General features: G+C 39.1%; 1 protein-coding gene across 5 annotated transcripts in view; it reads left to right on the top strand.

Moving 5' to 3' along the window:
- Positions 1–19363, top strand: part of LOC129254788 (nuclear receptor corepressor 1-like) — a 32747-nt gene extending 13384 nt beyond the window's left edge. For 2 of the 5 annotated variants that reach the window (XM_054893311.2, XM_064109918.1), the window contains exons 13-24: positions 79–241; positions 688–935; positions 1532–1588; positions 2405–2556; positions 3399–4386; positions 5523–6231; positions 6622–6860; positions 7997–8182; positions 10708–11099; positions 11413–11977; positions 13820–13906; positions 14572–19363. In XM_054893311.2, the coding sequence (XP_054749286.2) occupies positions 79–241; positions 688–935; positions 1532–1588; positions 2405–2556; positions 3399–4386; positions 5523–6231; positions 6622–6860; positions 7997–8182; positions 10708–11099; positions 11413–11977; positions 13820–13906; positions 14572–17054 (6269 nt within the window). In that variant the 3' untranslated portion in view covers positions 17055–19363. The remainder of the gene's footprint in view (positions 1–78; positions 242–687; positions 936–1531; positions 1589–2404; positions 2557–3398; positions 4387–5522; positions 6232–6621; positions 6861–7996; positions 8183–10707; positions 11100–11412; positions 11978–13819; positions 13907–14571) is intronic. The other 3 variants (XM_064109953.1, XM_064109945.1, XM_064109924.1) reach the window with 3 other exon arrangements.
- The last annotated feature ends 629 nt before the right edge of the window (positions 19364–19992 follow it).

Below are 19992 nucleotides of genomic sequence, written 5' to 3'. Positions count from 1 at the left end.
ATTCTCTTCTATGCATATATATGATTGTCTATTCTTGTGCATCTCCTTAACTTGTCTCATACCCATTTCTCCCTCCAGCATCACCTAACAACTGTTCACTGTGCAAGAACCCTTTAGATACATATAGTCTGAGTCGTCCGGTCAACAGGACTAATTGTGATCTGTTTGGGATGAATGAGGGCGACCTCAAGCCTGATATGAGGGTCTGCAGCCGCTGTAGATTTCGTTCCATAAGAAGAAGGTATTTGACATCTTTCTCTTTGTCCTGTGTTTCATATGCTGCATTGTTTTTTGTTGCCTTTCATTTGCTTCTGCATAAAATGAGTTGAAGACAACTGACAAAAATGTTAAAAGGCAAAAGTTACCTTTACTCTTGCTGTAATACAATATTGAAATCATTCATATTATTTACTTTCCTTGTTTTGATGAGGAAATGTATTGTCGCACTAGATTGTTTAAAAGGTATTGTGTTGTATCTTCTAGAACACACTGAGTTGCCTCTTTATGATTTTATTTAGATGATCTTCACACTGTTTCAGTTAAATTTTATTTGTTCATTTCATCATTTATTTTTCGGTTTTATTATAGTATTTTATTCCAGTATTTGTCAGATGCATTTCAGTATCCAAATATACCTGACAAGTCCTTCGCTAACACTTCAAATTCTCATGTCTTCCTATTTGACAGTCGTTGTCCAGTGCTAACATGTAAAACTCCCCGTAAACGGGTGCGGAGGTTAAAACCCCTACCTACAAAGTGGTTTGAGATCACTGAGGACCAACGGAGGCTGTTGTCTGAGGAGCTAGGTATCGCTGTTGAGGTCACTAAATGCTGTGCTGCTTGCTTCAACAGGATAGCAAGGAGGTTAGGGTCAGAGGGTATGGAGCCTGATGTTCCCCTCTTACCCCCACCCCCTCCTGAAGAGCTCGATCCAAGTAAGATATGAACAAATCAATTTGACTAGGAAAGTGGTAGTTAACTTTTTTTCCAGTGAAGGGGCCATTGCCCTTCTATGCCAATTTCACCATACCTCTCATAGATCTGTGCAGAGAGTGTTATCTTTAACTAACATGATGTACTAAATGTATTCACCACTATTGTTAATATTATTATGGTCAAATGTACTATCAGCGGTAATTTTTATGAAAACTTGATTTGATTGGCAGTTAAGTTTGCTTTTAAAGGAAGCTTAAGAGTAAAGTGATTTGCACAGGCCAGCTTTTTACAGTAGGGGCCTTTTCCCTTTGGTACTTGTTTTTTTAAACTTTATTGTAGATGGTATACTTTGCCATCAATGATAAGTTTTGCTTGGATCAATGAGGTTATTGCAAAAGGAAGTCAGAGATTTACTGAAGCATTAAGAGTGAGTTGAGCATGACCATTTATATGGATGGTTGAACACACAGGAATTATTTGGAAATTAGTTAAGATATTGTCGGTAATAAATGATACCATGAATGTTAAAATGAAAGTTTTGAACATTCTTAGACAGAAATATTGCAGTAAAAGTAAATTCTGTTTATTAATTTAGCTCTTGGTCCAGAATCATCTCGATGGACGGATGAAGAAATGAGCATTGCTAAAGCAGGTAAGTTAATTAACAGAGATGCCATTTGTCATGCCTTTACCTGACAACTTCCTATTTCAGACTTTTCCAAGCTTCTTCAGGCTTTATTTTGTACATTTTTTTTTTTGGGGGGGGGGGGGCTTTAGTGTGTTCTGGCTTCTTTTGAGGCCTGGTGAATAAACCTGACTGGCATTCCTCTTAGCATAAAGAGATTTTCCTGTTTGTATTAATGTTAACTCTCTTGTTTGGGTGGACTTGCTCTTTAATGGATACAAGTATATGGAATCTTAATTAGACCTGTTAACTAAGATTTCAGACTTAGTGATACTATCTAAACAAGGGTAGCTCTTGACTACCTGAAAGCTGACCAAAGGCTTATCAGGCATAGGAACAAGTAATTTGTACATAGCGGACTGTCAGTATTGGAATGTAATGATTAATAACAGGTTAATTTCTAGATCCCAGGAAACAATACATCCATTTTAGAGTTAAAAAGCTTCATGAACAGGTCTGTGCAGTTCACTTATATTAAGCCAACTATTCATTTGATTCATATTTTCACTTCGTGGTACTATATGCGATTACATAACATACACTCATATTGTTATTAAATCTGGGTTTTTCATTTTGGAATGCTAACTTCAAGACAAAGTATATCAAGAAGCTCAAATAGCAGGAAGACATGCTTTACTTGGCATGTCTTCAGTGAACATTGTTTTTTTTGTAGTCCCAACCATTTTCATACCAGTAGGCATTGCAATTATATATTCAGTCCTAAAATAGGTACAATTAGCATACAATGTTAATCCGTACGATTGATGTTATTTTGTTGACAAGGATTGAGGCAACATGGACGTGACTGGCCTGCCATAGCTAAGATGGTAGGTTCCAAGTCAGAAGGTCAATGTAAGAACTTCTATTTCAACTATAAGAGACGCTTCCACCTTGAACACATCCTAGAGGAACATCATCGGCATGACACGAAAGAGGTAGGTTCAATGTCATCCTTCAGCCTTTTGCCTGATTTAGGTCCGGACACCTCCTCATTTCAGGCTTTATAATGTACAGCACATATGGTGCTTCAATAAGGGTTTGCTAGTCAGTTTTCGAGAAGTTACACACAACTTTATGCTCAACTGGAACATGTTCTTAGGTGCTTAGTCAGCTACAGTGGTGCTAAAAAGTTGGTGAACCCCACCAGTAAATTGACATATTTCAAGTGTTTTAGAAATTTAATTGTGAACTCAGATGAAAAAAATATTAGTCAATAAAGTTTGTGTCTCTGGGCTCGCCGAACATTTTAATGTTGTCTCCATTCAGTACTCGGCATGAAGAGAGCATTTTTTGGTGGGGTTCACTACATAGCACCACTGTATATAGGGATATATCATATGTATTACGGAATGGTCAGCAGTCAAGCATGCAGTGATTTGCAACTTAGGAATAGCTTTATGAAACAGTCCCTATACAGCTGACTTAGCACCTAGGAAAATATTCCTGTACCTTTGTGTAAATCTCTATGAAACATTATCCTTGCTTCTCTTCAGGTCTAGTTAGTAAAACTGACTGGCGTCCCTAACCAGCTTTTGTCCATCAAATTGGCAGCAATGATTGTAGATGAAACAAAAATTGCAAAATTGTGTAGAATATCAGCATTTTTTACACTTCTTATCTAAACGCTGGTTCATGACAGTAAACCAAATGGAAGTTTATATGTAAATAATATGCAGAGTTGATAATTGGAATAAAAGCTTTGTAAACATCAAATATGTGATCTACGATTGCACAGTGTAAATGATCACTTCCTGAATCTCTCTGAATTTCTTGCCAGGGCGAACGTGAACATCGTGTATCAACTACCGACAGTATGGCCTCGACTGTCACAGCAGGATCGGAGGATGAATTTCCAAATTTCAGTGATGAAGAGAATGATGCGGACAATGATGAGAGCTCAGACACTGCTAGTGCTAGTGAAAACGATGAGAGTAACTCCAGAAAAGTCAAAGTTAAAGTTGAAAAAATGGAAGTGGATGAAAATCAAACACTAACAAGTACAATTTCTGATACATTGACTTCAGCTTCAAAGCTGGTTACGGCGATGAGTTCAGCAGGGACGACGGTTTTATCCTCGTCGCATTCAACTTCAACTAGTGTGTCTATGTCTCAGGGTGGAATCAATGACAAGAACCAATTGCTTACAGACAAAATAAAGAATGAAAAACCAGATATTAAAATAGAACCCGACTCAGCAAATGCTGTGAAGGTTGAAGAAGTCACAGAATCAGCTATTGATTCAGCCCCGACATCATTGGCAGGGGCAACCTCAGGACCTTTGCCGGCATCAACATCCACCCTATTGTCTTCATCATCACAAGTGTCAGTGCTACCGTCTCAGGGATTAAAGCAGGAGCCAGAGACCCATGTGATCGAAGACGACGATTCCAGCGCTACGTGTAGTGCTGACGAGGGCACTGCCCAGGACGACCTGTTTCATCCAGGCTTTGGATCAAGGGCACTGCCTGGTAGTAAAGGCTTGATAAGCATGCCCCCAAAGCTTGGATCTGGTGACAAGGTTACATCCAGTGATGACAAGAAGTTCTTCAGCGCCGAAGGCATCAGGATCAACAACAGGCAGGTGGATTCCTCATCGTCTTCTAAAGGCAATGGCAGCAGTGGGATAGACAAGGTGAAAGTGGAGGAGGATGAAGGACATGGAAGCAGGACTATCAGGAGAGTTATAGCAGAATGTCTAGGTGGAGATAGCAGAGGTGTCAACAATATCAGGGACCTCATTGATTCAGCCATTGACAAGCATTTAGGTAATTTTGTGCTTTTCATACTAAAATCACAACTAATAGAGGTTACTGATATTGTTTTATTTGGGCAATATGTAGGGACAGTGATTTTCCGCGATCAAGGAAAACGGACGGAATTCACAGAAATTGCCTTTTGAAACGGAAAGTGGCATTTCAAACGGAAAACAAATTTTTCCTCAGAATACACAGAACAGCAACAGAAATTACTCCAAAATCTCAACAAAATACGAATATTAAATGGCCACAAAACCTCACAAAACATGATCGCACTTCACTACAATCATGACAATCCACACATCGTGACTGCTCTCGACTCCATCACATTCGATCGTACCCTCATTCCGGCCCTTGCCGGCGCGGCCAGCGGGGTCGGCCGTATCGAAAACATTCACACATCGTTTGACTTTAACAACACGGTCGTGTGTTGCTGCCCTCTAAGTTTGAAGATGTAACAGCACGATCGGCCAGTCTTGAAATCCAAAATGGCGGATAGACCAAAATCATTGACTGCTCAAAACGATGTAAAAAAAAAACCCAACTTATCGATAAAATTTCATTCAACCGTAAAATAATGCTAATAATGTGAAAGGTGAGGATGTATTCATGTTAAATGTGTTTGTCAAAATATTTTGTGTACCCGCATAGATCCGATGAGAGCGGATTCTACTGTATTGTTGGTACAGTAGCAGATACAAATTTTGACCAGCGCTAGTGTTGTGATATTGCTACTGAATGGGTAAACAGAATTGTCAGTTTTCTATGTGTACAAAGTCTATGGGGAAACGGAATTTCCGTTTTCTGACATGCGGAAAAGGAATTTAAGATTTTCTGATTTTTTAAACGGAAAATCACTGTCCCTAAATATGTATTGATTTTTTTTTATAATGGTTGTTTCAAGTCAAGAATTTTAAAATTTGTATATGCTGTAGTTGATCTCAAATTGAAAAAATAACTGAATTCTTTTGTCCATAAAACATGAAGTGCCAAGTGAGGAAAGATAGATATTCAAGCTTGTACCATGGAGCTTCAAATTTGGCTATTGTCTTAGCCCTTGTCTTGTTTTTGCCCAAACATGCTTTTTGTAGTTGAGTGTTGTGTATTTATTCTGTTTTTATTACAATGCTTTCAATCTTTATTAGGTAATGATCCAAGTCCTGGGGGGCAAGCTATACCTAACCAAGGGGGGTCAGGAGATGCGAAACTTCCCGTTATTGAGGTCAAGTATGAGCCACCTTCACGGAAGACTCCTCATGCTGATTCAAGTGAGAGCAGCTCGAGACAGCAAGGGCAGCAGCAACCAGGCACTACTTCTCCTTACCTATCCCCTCACATATCCCACACATCTCAACATCAGTCACAGGAAAGGGAACCTGGAGAAATAGGGAGCACTCATTCAGAGATGATGGCTCGTTTTGGGAATGCCGGTCCCCCTCCTCCCCATAACCTGCATTCTGCTTACCGCACAGGGGAGGCCTATGCTAAGGAGTTCCACAGGCAGGCAGAGAGGGATAGGCATCACCTCCAGTCACCAGGATCATCAATGGGTGCATCTCCCCGTCAGCCATACCCTCCCCGTTCCAATTCTCCCTATGCCCTCGTCCCGGCAAGTGACAAACATTCCCAACCTCACCCCAGCACCTCGCAGTCCAGCAGGAACCCCATGCAGCATCGACCAGGTAAACAGGGGATTCCCCCTCCTGGTCCACCACCACCACTTATCAATAACCCAGCGGGGAAACCCCTCAAAGCAGAGAAGGCATCGGTTCTCAGTCAGGTCCATGGTGCAGGCGCAGGATCCATCACTCAGGGCACTCCAGTCAACTTTGCTGTTTCTTCTTCACCATCAAAGTGAGTGTGACATATAAATGGCAGTGCCAGAGTCTCACTGACAAAACTGACTCCAAACTGACCAAAGCTATTACGCAATGGCAAATAGTTGGTCAGTTTGGAGTTAGTTTCGTTGGTGTGACTGTATCAGAACAGTAATTAAGGGTACTTTGTTCATTCAGAACTATTATTTATGTTTTGTTTAAATTATGATGAACATAAGATGATAGAGACAGTAAGAAATCATACTTGTAAAAGATTTTTATGCATTTGCATAAATGAATCAAGTCAATTGTCATTCCAGAAAAAAATTCAAATCATGGCTGATTTATTTGCACAGGGTTTTCTATATATTTTTTTGAAGTACATATATATTCTGATCAACAAATTCAAATTTTATCACCATTGTAGGTATGAACAGAAGCCACCTGTTTCAAGCTATGCAGGGATGATGAAGGGTTACCCCTCCCAGGCCACCTCCCCTAGACACCAGGAAACGTCTGGGAGTGGGACTGGTTCCATCACCCAGGGAACACCTGTCATGAGGAGAGCAGCAGGAGATCATCACCCCAATAATCCAGCTGGATCTATCTCCAGAGGGACACCCATTGGGACCAGCCAACATGAAAGGGATGGTTCCATTATCAAAGGTATGATATGATGCTACATGTCTCTTATGCCTGGTTGACACTTGCACGCATTGTGGTGCCCGCATTGATGCGTGCCAGTGCGGAACGCTTTATGGCACGACTTTGCTGTATCAGTTCATGCATTGTCCCGACACGTTCACAACATAGTTGCGACATGTTTCCGCATTGCTTGCACATAGTTCACGCACTTTATGCACAGTCCCGACATGCTTTCAGAAAATATTCTTGACACCCTATTCTGTGACGTATTTAGCACATATTTAGATATTCCAACGTTCTGGTGTTGACACCCTCTATGTTCGGTGATTAGGACCACCCACTTACACTGATAACATGGTCTGCGCATATAATTCGCAAACTGTGCGTGAAGTTTGCCTAGCCTATGGGCGACCCTGTCGTGAACTAGTTGTGAACTGCGTGCCACTACCCCGGGGGTGTGCCTACTATTTTTTGCGCCACGAAATTTCTATTTAGGCATGACTAGGTTGCCCATAGTTCACGAATTTGTAATACGTGCCAAAATTTTGGCATGTATTTGACGCACTACCACGCACCTATCCACAAACTGGCACGCACCGTTCGCACATTGGCCCGCATGAGTGCTTGCCCATGCGCAAACTATGCGGGAACCACAATGCGTGCAAGTGTCAACCAAGCTTTTGAAAATTAATATATCTGCAGATGGGCTGTTCAGTAAACAACCTAGTGGAAAGAAAAGGCTAAACTGAACAGTTCATGGCAAATGTTAAATATGAAGATTTTAAAAAGCGGACAATTTTATGAAACATTTATGCACAACCTTCTTTATTTAGCACCTTCAATTATTTGTTTCATTTTTCTATTTCTTATGAAAAGTTTGAATACCTTCAAATTATCATGGATTGGGCAATTTATGTAGTGAAGTTATAATAGAGGAAAATGTGGGTCGAATGTACAGAGGTTGAAGAATTTATGAAATTGCCCTTGTACTGATGTGATCTTTATATTATCTGTCTCGGTCTTGTGCTCCTTGAAGTTGCAGTTGTTTGGGAGTATGAGAGCTGTATGATATAATATTTACATTGTGTTCTAGAAATTTGACCTTGTAAAAGCTCTTAATATCTTGAATGTCCACACCTTACTTACTTGCCCACCAGGTACTCCTGTGTCCCAGGAGAATGCCAGAGGCAAACGGGAATCCTATGAACAAGAGATCTTAAGGTATCACCATCAACAGCAGCAACAGCAGCAGCAACAACATAGACACCAGGAGGCTGTGGCTAGGGCCTATGAAGCAAGGGGTGCAGCTGCAGCACACCTCTATGACCAGCAGGCTGCAAGAGGTGAGTTGATTGTCTCTTTCTCTCTCGTCTCTTTCTTCACTTTCATATCTTATCTCATGTCCCTCCCATTTGTTCTGTCAATCATTTTTAATATCTCTGCTTCATTTAGTCAATATTTCTATCATGTCTCTCCATTTCTATCTTTTCATTTCAATCTGTCGTATTTCTTTCCTTCAATGTTTATTTTTATCCCCCTTTATCACTATAAGTCATCTTTGTACCTTCTTTTTAAAGATTCCCATTCTATCATTTTTCCATTTGTCTTTTTATTTTCATTTTTGTATTCCGTTATTTCTTTGATCCATTTTTCTGGCCTATTTTTCCATTCTTTCAATGCGTCATTCTTATGTATTACCCCATTTTATCTTTCCACATCATATTTCTGTGTTGATTCACTCCTTTGTTCTCTCTTAACCCACCTTATCTTTTCTCTGTCTCTCTATCTCTCTCTGTTGATGCTGTTGTTGTATCCCTCCTTCCTTCCTTCATTCTCTCCATCCATTTCTATTTTACCTCCAATCACAGACCAAATGTCTGTGTCTTTTGAATCAATTTCTGATTGGCATCCCATTTTCATCTTTCATATCTGATGATGCAAGCATTATTGTCATCTGATAGCTCCTCTATCTCTTTCTTTGTATTTTCTCCGCTTTTCTTTTATTTTTTATATTACACTACCCCTTTCCTTCTTGTTTTCATCTTTTTTTATACCTCGTCCAAGTCGTTTTCTCACTCACCATCACATGTTTTAATTGTTTATTTTGTATATCCATAATTATGTGATATTTTGGATTAACTGCATGTTTTAATGTTATGTAAACAAAATGAAAATCCTTCAAAGAACTACATTCCTAGCAAAGCCTAGACCCCTAGCAAGCATGGATCATTTTATGTGCAAGGAGTATTTATAAGAATTCGCACGTTGAATGACGATGCAGCCGTTTGCATGTTAATCTTTGCCCTTTTGATTGCAGCCTTCAACACTTTAACTTCACAAGTGCAATTCCCATCATGTTTCAATTCAGCAAAAAAAAAAGACTTAAAAAAAAAAAAGGAATAATAGAACAGATATCAAGCATCATGATTTTATATTTAGAAATCAATTTCAAATTTATTGGGGAAAAAAGAAGAAGATATGATGACAAGACAGTGCAAATTTGTTGCATTGTAATATTGGCTTCTAATCTGATATTAAAGGTCAAGTCCATCCCAGAAAAATGTTGATTTGAATAAATAGAGAAAAATCAAACTAGCATAATGCTGAAAATTTCATCAAAATCGGATGTGAAATAAGAAAGTTATGGTATTTTAAAGTTTCGCTTGTTTTTCACAAAACGGTGATATGCACAACTCAGTGTCATGCAAATGAGTCAGTCGATGATGTCCATCACTCACTATTTCTTTTGTTTTTTATTGTTTGAATTATACAATATTTCATTTTTTACATATTTGACAATAAGGACCAAGTTGACTGAACCATATAGTATTAAACAATGCCTATTCCACATGTTCAGGGAGGAATTAATCATTGTTTCACTTGACAATGACTAGAAAATTAGAATATTTTATATTTTATACAATAAAATACAAAAGAAATAGTGAGTGGATGACGTCATCAGTCTCCTCATTTGCATACTGACCAGGATATGCATATAACTATTTTGTGAAATTAAGCGAAACTTCAAAATGTCATAACTTTCTTATTTTACATCCGATTTTGATGAAATTTTCAGTGTTATGATTGTTGGATTTTTCTCTTTTTATTCAAATCAACTTTTTGTTGGGGTGGACTTGTCCTTTAAGTATCTGATATTATCTACATATTCAAACTAGATTTCTTGTTTTTGTGAAACATGCTGTGAAATTAGAATTTTGTAGTGACGTTGAATTATATTTCATACCTGCAGTGTTCCATTATACCTTTATGGAGTAGTTCCTCATGCTTTATATTTCTCACATTGAAAAGTTATGAACTGCCATGTTAGTGTTTTCCCTGTATAATGTTGCTACGCCATCCTCATCATGACTGACTTCTTGTTTTAAAGGCACAACTCACAAAATCACCTAGATCACCACCAAATTTCTTCCAAACTTTATTGATTATAATTTTCAGGGGTGTGAGAGTTCAGATTTTTATCTGATTTCAGATTTTTTTGTTTTGATTTTCAGCTTATTTTTGGCCTTCCTCTGTACAAAAAGTATGGGAGCTCTTTCTATTTCAGACTTTTTCAACACTCTTCAGCTTTTTTCAGATCTTTTTATTTGTGACCACTCACACCCCTGAATTTTCTGCTTTGGTATATTTTTTTTAAATTGGAATCCATTCACTGTTTTAGCCTATTTTAGTTTTTAAAATGGATTTTATTTGTTTGCTTTTTGAAAGGGATTTTTCATAACTCACCTGCATATGACACCCTTTCCATGTTGACTGATTTATTTTCTCTATATTTGCTTGTTTCCCTCATTCCTTCCCTTCATTTGACCATTTTGAATTGCTCGTATCTGCATCCCATGCAATACAACAGAGTGGCTCAAACTTATTTCCCTTTCAGGTATACACTACGATCGTATGGCCACTCCCATCGACCCCAATCTCCTGATGGCACGTAACATTGCCCACTATGGTGAGAACACCGCCAGTATGATCCGGGGCCAGTATGAGTCAGGTGCATACAGCAGCTCAAAGGAGACCATTGCGGGGGATTTTGCCACAGCGAAGCAGATGGGGTCTCGGCCACCATTTCCACCGACACCAAATAGCAAGGATACCAGGATGTCGCCGCACCAGGAGGGAGCACCGGTCGGGAAACGGTTCTCACCGGCATTGAGTCACCATCCGGCCGCGGGTCACCTTGAGCTGTTGCCGCCTGCTCTGGCAGCTTCCATGATGCAGTATGGACAGAGTTTCTCATCACAGGTAATTAGAACAAATCTGCAGAGAAAGACCAAAGTTATCCCTTAGTTAACTAAGTAGTGTGGAGTCAAGTTGACACCCCTCACTGAAAAAGCCATATAAAATTATGGATAAGCCTCTGAATAGACCTTTACATGTAGTGCTTGCAGGTTTCGTCACATCGATTGCTTTATCTAAGATTTCAATAGTGCAATTTGAATAAATGGGTGTCATATGCATATTTAGTCATTATCAAAATAATGCATCAGCTTATCTTTATATATCTACCATATGCCATGTATATGCTTCTATTGATCACTATCTGTTATCTTTACAGGGAGGCTTCATGTATTTGACCCCTCAGGGCACTCCTATATGCTTACCTCCAGGCACTCCTCTCCCAGCCAATGCCTTCTTACCACCAGGGGTGTATCCACCCACCTCTAGCAGTCACAACCCAGCTACCACACAGCACCATTCTCCAAAGAGCCCACACCCTTCACCTCTCACACCAGACTCAGAGTCTCGCCACAGGCATAACAAGTCAGCCTCACCCTTGGTCCAGCCGGAACGGGCCTCCCCAAGCGAGTACCCCCAAGGCCACGGCGCCAACCCCCATCATCCGCAGCACCCGCAACATCCACAACGGGATCCAACCCGTCCCTGGCCTTCCATCAGGGGCGAACAAGGGGGCAGCCAAAAATACCGACCCTCGTCTGGGAGGGGGAGCAGTCCTGGAGCCAGTGGGGCGCATCCACCAATCCAGGGGGCATCACTACCTGTAGGGGGTAGCATTATGAGAGGTACTCCTGTCCGTCCAGCCCCTAGCATCATGTCAGGAATTCCTAATCCCGAGCTGAGAGATCAGAGAACTGAAAGGCACAGACCAGAGACATCACAAGGTGGGTCATTCTTTCATGTTTTGCCCATTTACTGGATCCTTTTACCACTTTTCTTGAGGTTTTTATCTTGGTATATCTGGCCCTGTGACCTATAGGTTACGATCAACTTAAATTGTATCTGTTAGTCTATTGGAAACCATGTCCCAAAATTACAATCAATGGTTAATATTGATTAAATGGTTTAAGTTGTCCCTGTTTTATTCTTACAAGTTTATAGGGAGAAGAATAGTTAAGGTCTTCCTAGGAATAGTGATCATATCATCCTCGTGACCTCTGTATCTAGTCCAGTCTGCAGAGACATTAGTTATTTTGATGAGATGGTATTTCATGATATTCTGTGCATTGATACACGTTGGCCCTGTATAATAAACAAATCAAACGCAAATTGAGATTGATCTCAATTCCTTTCCAGTAATGTGATAACAAGAATAATGTTCTCTTGTTTTATAGCCCAAAACAGAAAGCTAAGCTTGTCCCAATGCACTTAACGTAACAACAGAATGAAGACCAAGTTACAGTCAGTCTGCAAGCCCCAATGTTAATGAGCCAATGAGCAAGATTTATCCAAGTCGTCTGGTGGCTGAATTCATATCCCTACAAAATCTCGTGAATTGTGAGACTTTTTTCTCAAAGAATTTAACCATTTTCTCCTTGAGTAAAATTGATCATTTTTGTACCATAGGAAAGAGTAAACGTTACTATTTTATATTGGTTATTTATTTTGAATAAAATATAATGATAAATAGGTGAATTTCAGGCCTGAAAAGAGGCCTTAAATAGAGTTTTCTTCCTCTGTTTTCTCTTGCAAATTGTGCAAAATTTTGTGTTTTGGGCACAAACATTATTTATATCATCAGAAAGCTCAAACTCTCTACTTTCATACAATGTCACTCTTGATATGTGACACCTTTTAGATGGGTCGGCAGCCAGCCTTTTCCGTCAAGATGCAAGACGAGATTTCTGAAATTTCTGAGTAGCATAAAATCTAGAGTTCTGATTGGCTGAATAATGTTTTCAAAACAACAGGCGTGGGTAATTTAAAGAGATTATCACATGGTGAGTGTGACCTTGCAGAGGCCCAGTGTGGGGAACATTGGAATTTGCGTGGGTGTGTGGTCTCTATGACTAAACAGAGCACAGTATTCTTGTTTTTTAACTGCTAAATGTACTTGGCCTATGAAAAGCTGGCTGCTGACCCATCTAAAATACCTCTTCATATAAAAAATATATCATATTAAAGCTTAGATCTTCAGCTTTATCATAATGTAAAAATCATTTGTTCTCAAACAGAAATTAAGGGTAAAACAACAACTTTTGTTGCATGAAAATGATAATTTTTTTTCATGTTATAGATCAAAAGTTCCCCCTATATTACATCTTTTTAATAATCCAAACACATGACCTGAGAGAATGATTTTTCTTCTTTATAAAGATACCAAAAGCATAAAATTTTGTTAATATTTAGAGCAGCAATGGCCGAATAAATAGAGGTGTTTTGGTCTGCACCAAGCTCATTAATAATGCAAAAACACTCTAGTCATGAATATCACTTAGATAAAAGAAGCCACTTTTTGAGGGCTTGCCGACTGACTGGTTAACCATATAATTTTGAGATCAACCTCAGGTTGAGCCTGATTTACATCTAAACAACAGCAACTCTTTGTAAGATCACCACTGGATCCTCTAATTCCATTGGTTTTGTCCAGATAACGATTGGTTCCAGGCTACTGGATGACCTAAATACTAGATACTTCTTGTATGGTTTCAACAATATGTTTGCATCTTTGTATTCTTTTGAAAACAGTGTTCTATTTTTCTCTCCATCACCATGTTTTTTTCCAGCAGCTAGTAGCAGATTGCAATCATCCAGTAACAGAGGAGAGCCATATATCATTGATGAACAGGATGTTCCTGTCTCTGTACACAAAGGTAGGCGTATTGAAAGATCCACTCTTAGATTTTTAAACTTATTTTTCTACATAAAAAAAAAAAAAATCGTTTTTTATTTAAGAAAATGATTTTTGAAAAATCTTTTTTGTTTAAATGTTGTGTGCCAAATATCACAAAAATTCTGCTTCTCGTAATTATCATTGCTGCCCACTAAAACATCACCAGAATCGTGAAAATAAGAACTGAATTGTCAGCTTAAATTGAAAATATTTGCCTTTAGAGTATTTCAGAATTGCATTTAATTTCTTATCTGAAAATTAAAGCTCTAACTCGTGGAGACATTAGAGGGCCATAAAATCCTGTAAATCAAGTTATGCATCAAAATCATCATAATGGTGGATTGTGGCAAAAAATTAATATGGCCACAGGTTGTTAGCCTGGTATTGACACTGGTTGTGTTGACCATTGTGAAGTTTATTATGAAGTAGATATTCTGCAGGTTCCTGTAAACAAATAAAACATTCAATAATTTTGATGAAATAATGATTTGATTTTTTTATTCAATTGTGATGCCCTATAAAATTAACAGAAGCAGTCAATCTTATGTCTTTCCATTAATGTCTTTTCATTCAAATAAATCAAAAGGTTACTTGGTATTGATTTGTTGTCTATTAATTTATTTTTGTTTTTTGCTGTATTTATAGATGTCAGGAAAGTGCCCAGTTCAGAGTCCAGACTGAGTTCTGAATCCAGGCACAGCACAGAGTCCAAGCATCAGGAAAAGGCATCATCATTGAACCCTGACAGCAGGAGACCTTCTTATAACAACCCTAGTCCTGGACCTGGTGGTGGAGGTGGAGGACCTAGACCAGGTCAGAGCCAAAGTCCTGCAGCCAGTGGAGCAGGAGGTAGGCAGCATCTCCAAGGACCGTCTCCCGATGATGGAAAGTCCACTCCCAGATCTTCAGCAAACCGTGAAGCTCTACCAAAAGATCCTACACTTGATCCACGCTACCAAGAGTTGGACAAAAAGCAACAGGAGCAATTGAAAGAGCTGCCTGATTCTGGAGATGCCTCCAAGCTTTTTGCCTATCTGTTCAAGCCTCAGCCAAAACCGAAGAAGGAAGGGGAGGACCCAGGACAGGGAAGCACATTCACAGCGGCCAACTTGATTGATGCCATCATAACAAGATCTATCAATCAACCAACTGGCGAGGAAGGGGAGGGTGTCAACGAAGCATCTCCTCGTGGGGGGAGTGGCTCAGATAAGTCAGCTAGTAATCAGGGCTCAGAGAGCATGAGCATTAGAGGTGAAGGCTCGCCTGTGCCATCATCTTCAACAAATGATGAACAGAAGAAGGTTCCTGAACCTCCAACTCTTATAGCTGACTCCCCTGTTAGGACAGTACAAAATGCAGAATCATCACAACCTGCTGACCTATCACCATCCAACAGGGGTAACGGTATGGTTGATAATGGTGGGAAAAGGACTATGACTCTTGCTGAACACATCCATTCCATTGTATCCCTCGGCTACAGCCCTGGACAAGGACAGAAGCGGGGTGGTCCAATCCCAACTCAAAGTAGACCAGATGGTGTCATAGTTGACACCACTGAATCACCTGATGGTGGTACAGCTAATTGTTTGAACCCTAGAGGACGTACTAGCACGGAGGACAGTGAGGTGGGATCGACTAACGATGCTCGAAGCAAGAGCCCAGCCTCTTCCGTTCGCCCTTCTAATGATGTCAGAGCATTAAGTGGAGAATGGAGAGGTGGTGGAGATGGGTCTTCAGTCGCTCAAGCCATAGAGGCAAGTGTTAGAGGATTGCCTTTTGATCAGAGAGCAAACCAAAGTTCACCGCGGGCTCGTATGAACTCAGAACCTGTTCAACAGTCGGGCGTCTCTGAAGCTAGATCCGATAGCTATAGGAGTAGTAATCAAAATTCCAATAGACTTTCACCAGTAGCCTCATCATGGTCAAAGTACAGGCATGAAGTGAATGGTCCAGATAGTAGTGTGGCTGCTCTTGCTGTTTCGCAAATGAGAGAACGTGTCCACAGCTCACAAATTCCGACATCATCACCGCAGAGCTCAGATTCTAGTAATGCTAGAGCTCACCCACATGGACAAAGAAGGCAATCTCCTGAAACAAGCAGTGACCCTCGACCAAGCTCTGGTGTAGTACCAGATGTATTGCCAGACACTTCTATAGATAGGAAGGCCATGTATGCCTCAACACAACCAGACTCTAGGAGTATGCCTGGCTCCAGCAGTCAGGAAAAGATAGGTACTTCAGCCTCTAGGGAAGCACAGCATAGCATGCACAATAGTCTAGGATCCTTGAGTAGCAGTTCATCATTAGAACAACCATCACAGAGTGTAGATAGCATTGCCCATTCCAGGTTCCCACCTCATAAAGAGGTCAGGAATCGATCTCCTGGTGCAAGTACTGGATCCAGGCACCCTGGTACTTACACCATCAATCTCCAAACCAGTATCAACAATCTTATAGACTCACAGGTGAGGATGGATGACTACCTTACTCACTTGGTGGACAGGGAAATGAATTCACGCTCCTCACCCCCAAGGAATCCTAGCCGCGAGAGCACCAACACAGCCGAGTCGGTTCTTCATGTTGATGATTCCCGTGGTCCTTATGAGGTGGAGAGTAGCCATGAGGCAGAGGCGCGACTGCTTCCAGGGACCATTAGGGCAAACCAAAGAGAAAAAAGTCCTGCCAAGGCATTGGCAGATTCTGAACTGAGTTCGACTAACCCTGGTTTGCCTCAAAGCAGTAGCCGTGGCGGCAATGAGAAAAGCCTCTCAAATGCATCCAACCCGCAGACAAACTCTCAACAACCCGTCCAGTCCATCATGGCCTCCTCCTCATCCTCAACTGCATCTTCTGCATCCTCTGCTCAACCACAGCAGAACTATCACTCTGGTGCCCCTCCAGCTGGTAGCAACCCTTACGCCTACTCTGCCCTTACCCTTATGTCTGGGATGAACCCCCACCCACATAGACTGACCAGTCCACAGCTGAGGGTGCCATCACCGCACCCCAGCAGTCATAGAGTGTCCCCTGTTCCAGCCCCTTCCATGCCAGTTTCGTCCATGTCTCGAGAAAGGGAACCAAAGCCTATCCTTTCAGAACAGTATGAAACCCTCTCAGACAGTGATTGATAATAACATATAAACTCCCAGTGGAATATGATTGGTAATTAGTGTGACAATGAAATATTAGAATTGTACCAGAGTTGATATATGTCTGCTGCAAGAGGGAATTGTAGACTTTGACAGATTCAGTTGATATTGAAATTTAGTGAAAGCAGCAAAAAATAAATCCCTCAAATAACATAAATGCATCTGTGTTCAAGAACTATATCCTTTTAATATCATCTAAAATTTAGATGGTTTTGAGCCCCTAGAATTTTTCAGTCTGAATGATAAAGGATTATGCCAAAGATGAAAAAATTGATATCTTGATATGAAATATTAATCATTCATTCATTGGATTTATTTGGTTTTGATAGTAGCTGATGTTTTGTTACATTTATTGGTTGTCAAATCTAGTACAGGCTCTTATGTGTAATTTCTGTCAGCACCGCATACGTATCCAGTTTAAATATCTTTCAATTTCTATGGTAGTAATTAGGGCAATTCCAGATTATGGGTGTGACATTCAGAAAGAAACTTTTTTTTTCAATACTTCCAGTATTCAAACAGTTGTTGCTGAGTTTATCAGACATATTCAATCTTTAGTTGCATACATAAATTTAATAAAATATTGAAGAATTGTATAGAAAATTCCTGTGTCATGTATTGAACATAAAAAGGAAGAATACTCTACCCTTTTATTCAACAATTTGTTTTATTTTTTTGTGATATGCAATTGGATGTCAATAAATTCTAAATAAGGAAACATGTATATGACAGGACCTGAAAGACTGAAAAACAGTAACTGAGATGACGATTGAGGCTATTATTTTACAATGACAAAATAATTACATTCTTAGTGGATTCTTCAGTTGGTGTTAGAGATTTTGTTACTGGAGCCACGTTATAGCTACGAGTCCATGTTGCAGAGCTGTCTTTGAGAAAAAAAATGACTCCATTCTGAGGAGCATCCCAGAGTGAATAACAGCTTAAGGTCCTATCATATACATGTATGATTGAAATTTGAAGAAATTCACAGTATTTATATTCTAACTAGTAACAGCTGCACATAAACACTGTTAGCGCTAAAAGAGCACTAACAGTAAGCCCAGTCACATCTTTGTGATGTCAAATGTTGACAAATAATGCATTGTTGGGACATCAGCCAACGCTGCAACATTACTGGTTGCAACAGGGCCTCTCTCTGTTAGCGCAATGTTTCTGTGCAGGTGATACTGAATATTACATCATTAACTACCTTCCTCCATTAATAAGCATGTACAATGAATCTCAACATTAGTATAGCATGTAAGGCAGGCTGATTAGAAAAGTATTATACTAAGAATGTTCTCACTTGTGAGATGAGATAATAAAACCTTTCTTCTTCACTGGCAGTATCTAATAGTATCAATCATATCAGTTTGTATAGTTCTAGAATATCCTATGGTAGTGTTTTTTTTTTTTTCACTGTGAGAAAAAAATTGATATGAATATACATGTAGTCACTTTGTAGATGTTTTGTTGTTTTAGTTCCATATTTTTTTCGATGGCAATTTGTGGTTGTTCATAACTAAAGTAAATGAAATCACAAGTGACCAACTTTGATGTCATGAAAAAATAGTATTTTTATTCTTTAATTTGTTTTCATTTTTTGTTGTTGAAAACTTGATTATTTTATTGTTAGCGTTTGTTTCCTGTGCACAGTGTTGAAACAGATATTATTATTTTGATAAACCAGTAAGTTGCTTTCAGTTTTGATTTGATGGTTTTCCACGACTCAGAATTCAATCAGGTATATTTGTAGGGAACTGACGAGAATAGGTTAAAAATGTGTAGCAAATAATTCAATATTATTTCTAGCCATTATGAGGTGATTCCAAATTACCTCAAAATCAGGTCGTTTGCAGTTTATAATTATTGTGAGGGTGAAATTTAACTGGCAACTCGGCCTAGATGACATTTTAACAAGTTTCTCTATTTCTTTGTAAGACAAAATGCTGCGAGGAGTTGTTCTTTGCAGATACCATAGTGTGTACATGGGCAAGTTCTTCAGGAGAGAATGAATTAACCCATATTTGATGTGTGTTCCTCCAAATGCAAAGAGGAGTACAAGTTTTGTGTCTTGTTTCTTTTTTTTGACGATAGTGAAACGTTGACGCTATCGGTATATCAATCTGAGTAGCATTTGTTATATGAACACATGTATTATGTGTTACGTGTTTAAATGAAAAAGAAAATTAACAAAAAAAAATCAAAGACAATTATGAAATGTGTACAGTTTTCTTTTTGGTGAAAATTTGAGTAAAGAAGATTGATGATGGACTTGTGGAAATGCAGACTTGAGTCTATTGGATTCCTTTGTTGTGTGTTTACATATATCAATGGTGAAGTGGATAGTGAAATAGGTACGGTATGAGAAGGAAGACCACAACCTTTAAAGGTCAACACCCCCTCCCCAGTAACAATTGAATCTGAATAAAAAGAAACAAGAAATGAAAGTCAGAAATAACAAAAATTGGATTGTAAAGCTTTATTTAACATTCACAAATTATTTTCCTATTCACAATAAATTCTGAAGATTAAGCTCACCACAGGCAGTATGCAAATGAGGGAGCTGATGTTGCAAAACACTTCTCCCTTTTGATGCAAACTTTGTGAAATTTATTTATTTTTTCTCTTTTCCAAGAATTCAATTTATTAACGAATCTAAAAGTTTTCAATATTTGATTTCCTGAAGTAATTGAAAATCAATTCATAATAATTTTTTTCTGAAATTGAAATTATTCATATATTTATTATTTAATTAAATGGACAGTGTAACATTTTAGAAATCTTTTTATTCTGAATTAATTCATATCACATTGTTGGTGCGGACTTGGTCTTTAAGTGGTGGGTGTCTGTTTAGCATCATATATCGTCTGAAAAATATTTCTGGAAAACCCTAGCTATGAGTAGAAATAATTGG

Source organism: Lytechinus pictus, chromosome 2 (assembly GCF_037042905.1).
Source record: "Lytechinus pictus isolate F3 Inbred chromosome 2, Lp3.0, whole genome shotgun sequence".
Classification (NCBI taxonomy): domain Eukaryota; kingdom Metazoa; phylum Echinodermata; class Echinoidea; order Temnopleuroida; family Toxopneustidae; genus Lytechinus; species Lytechinus pictus.
The sequence above is the reverse complement of the archived record's forward strand: the minus strand, read 5'-3'. Positions and strand labels throughout refer to the sequence as shown.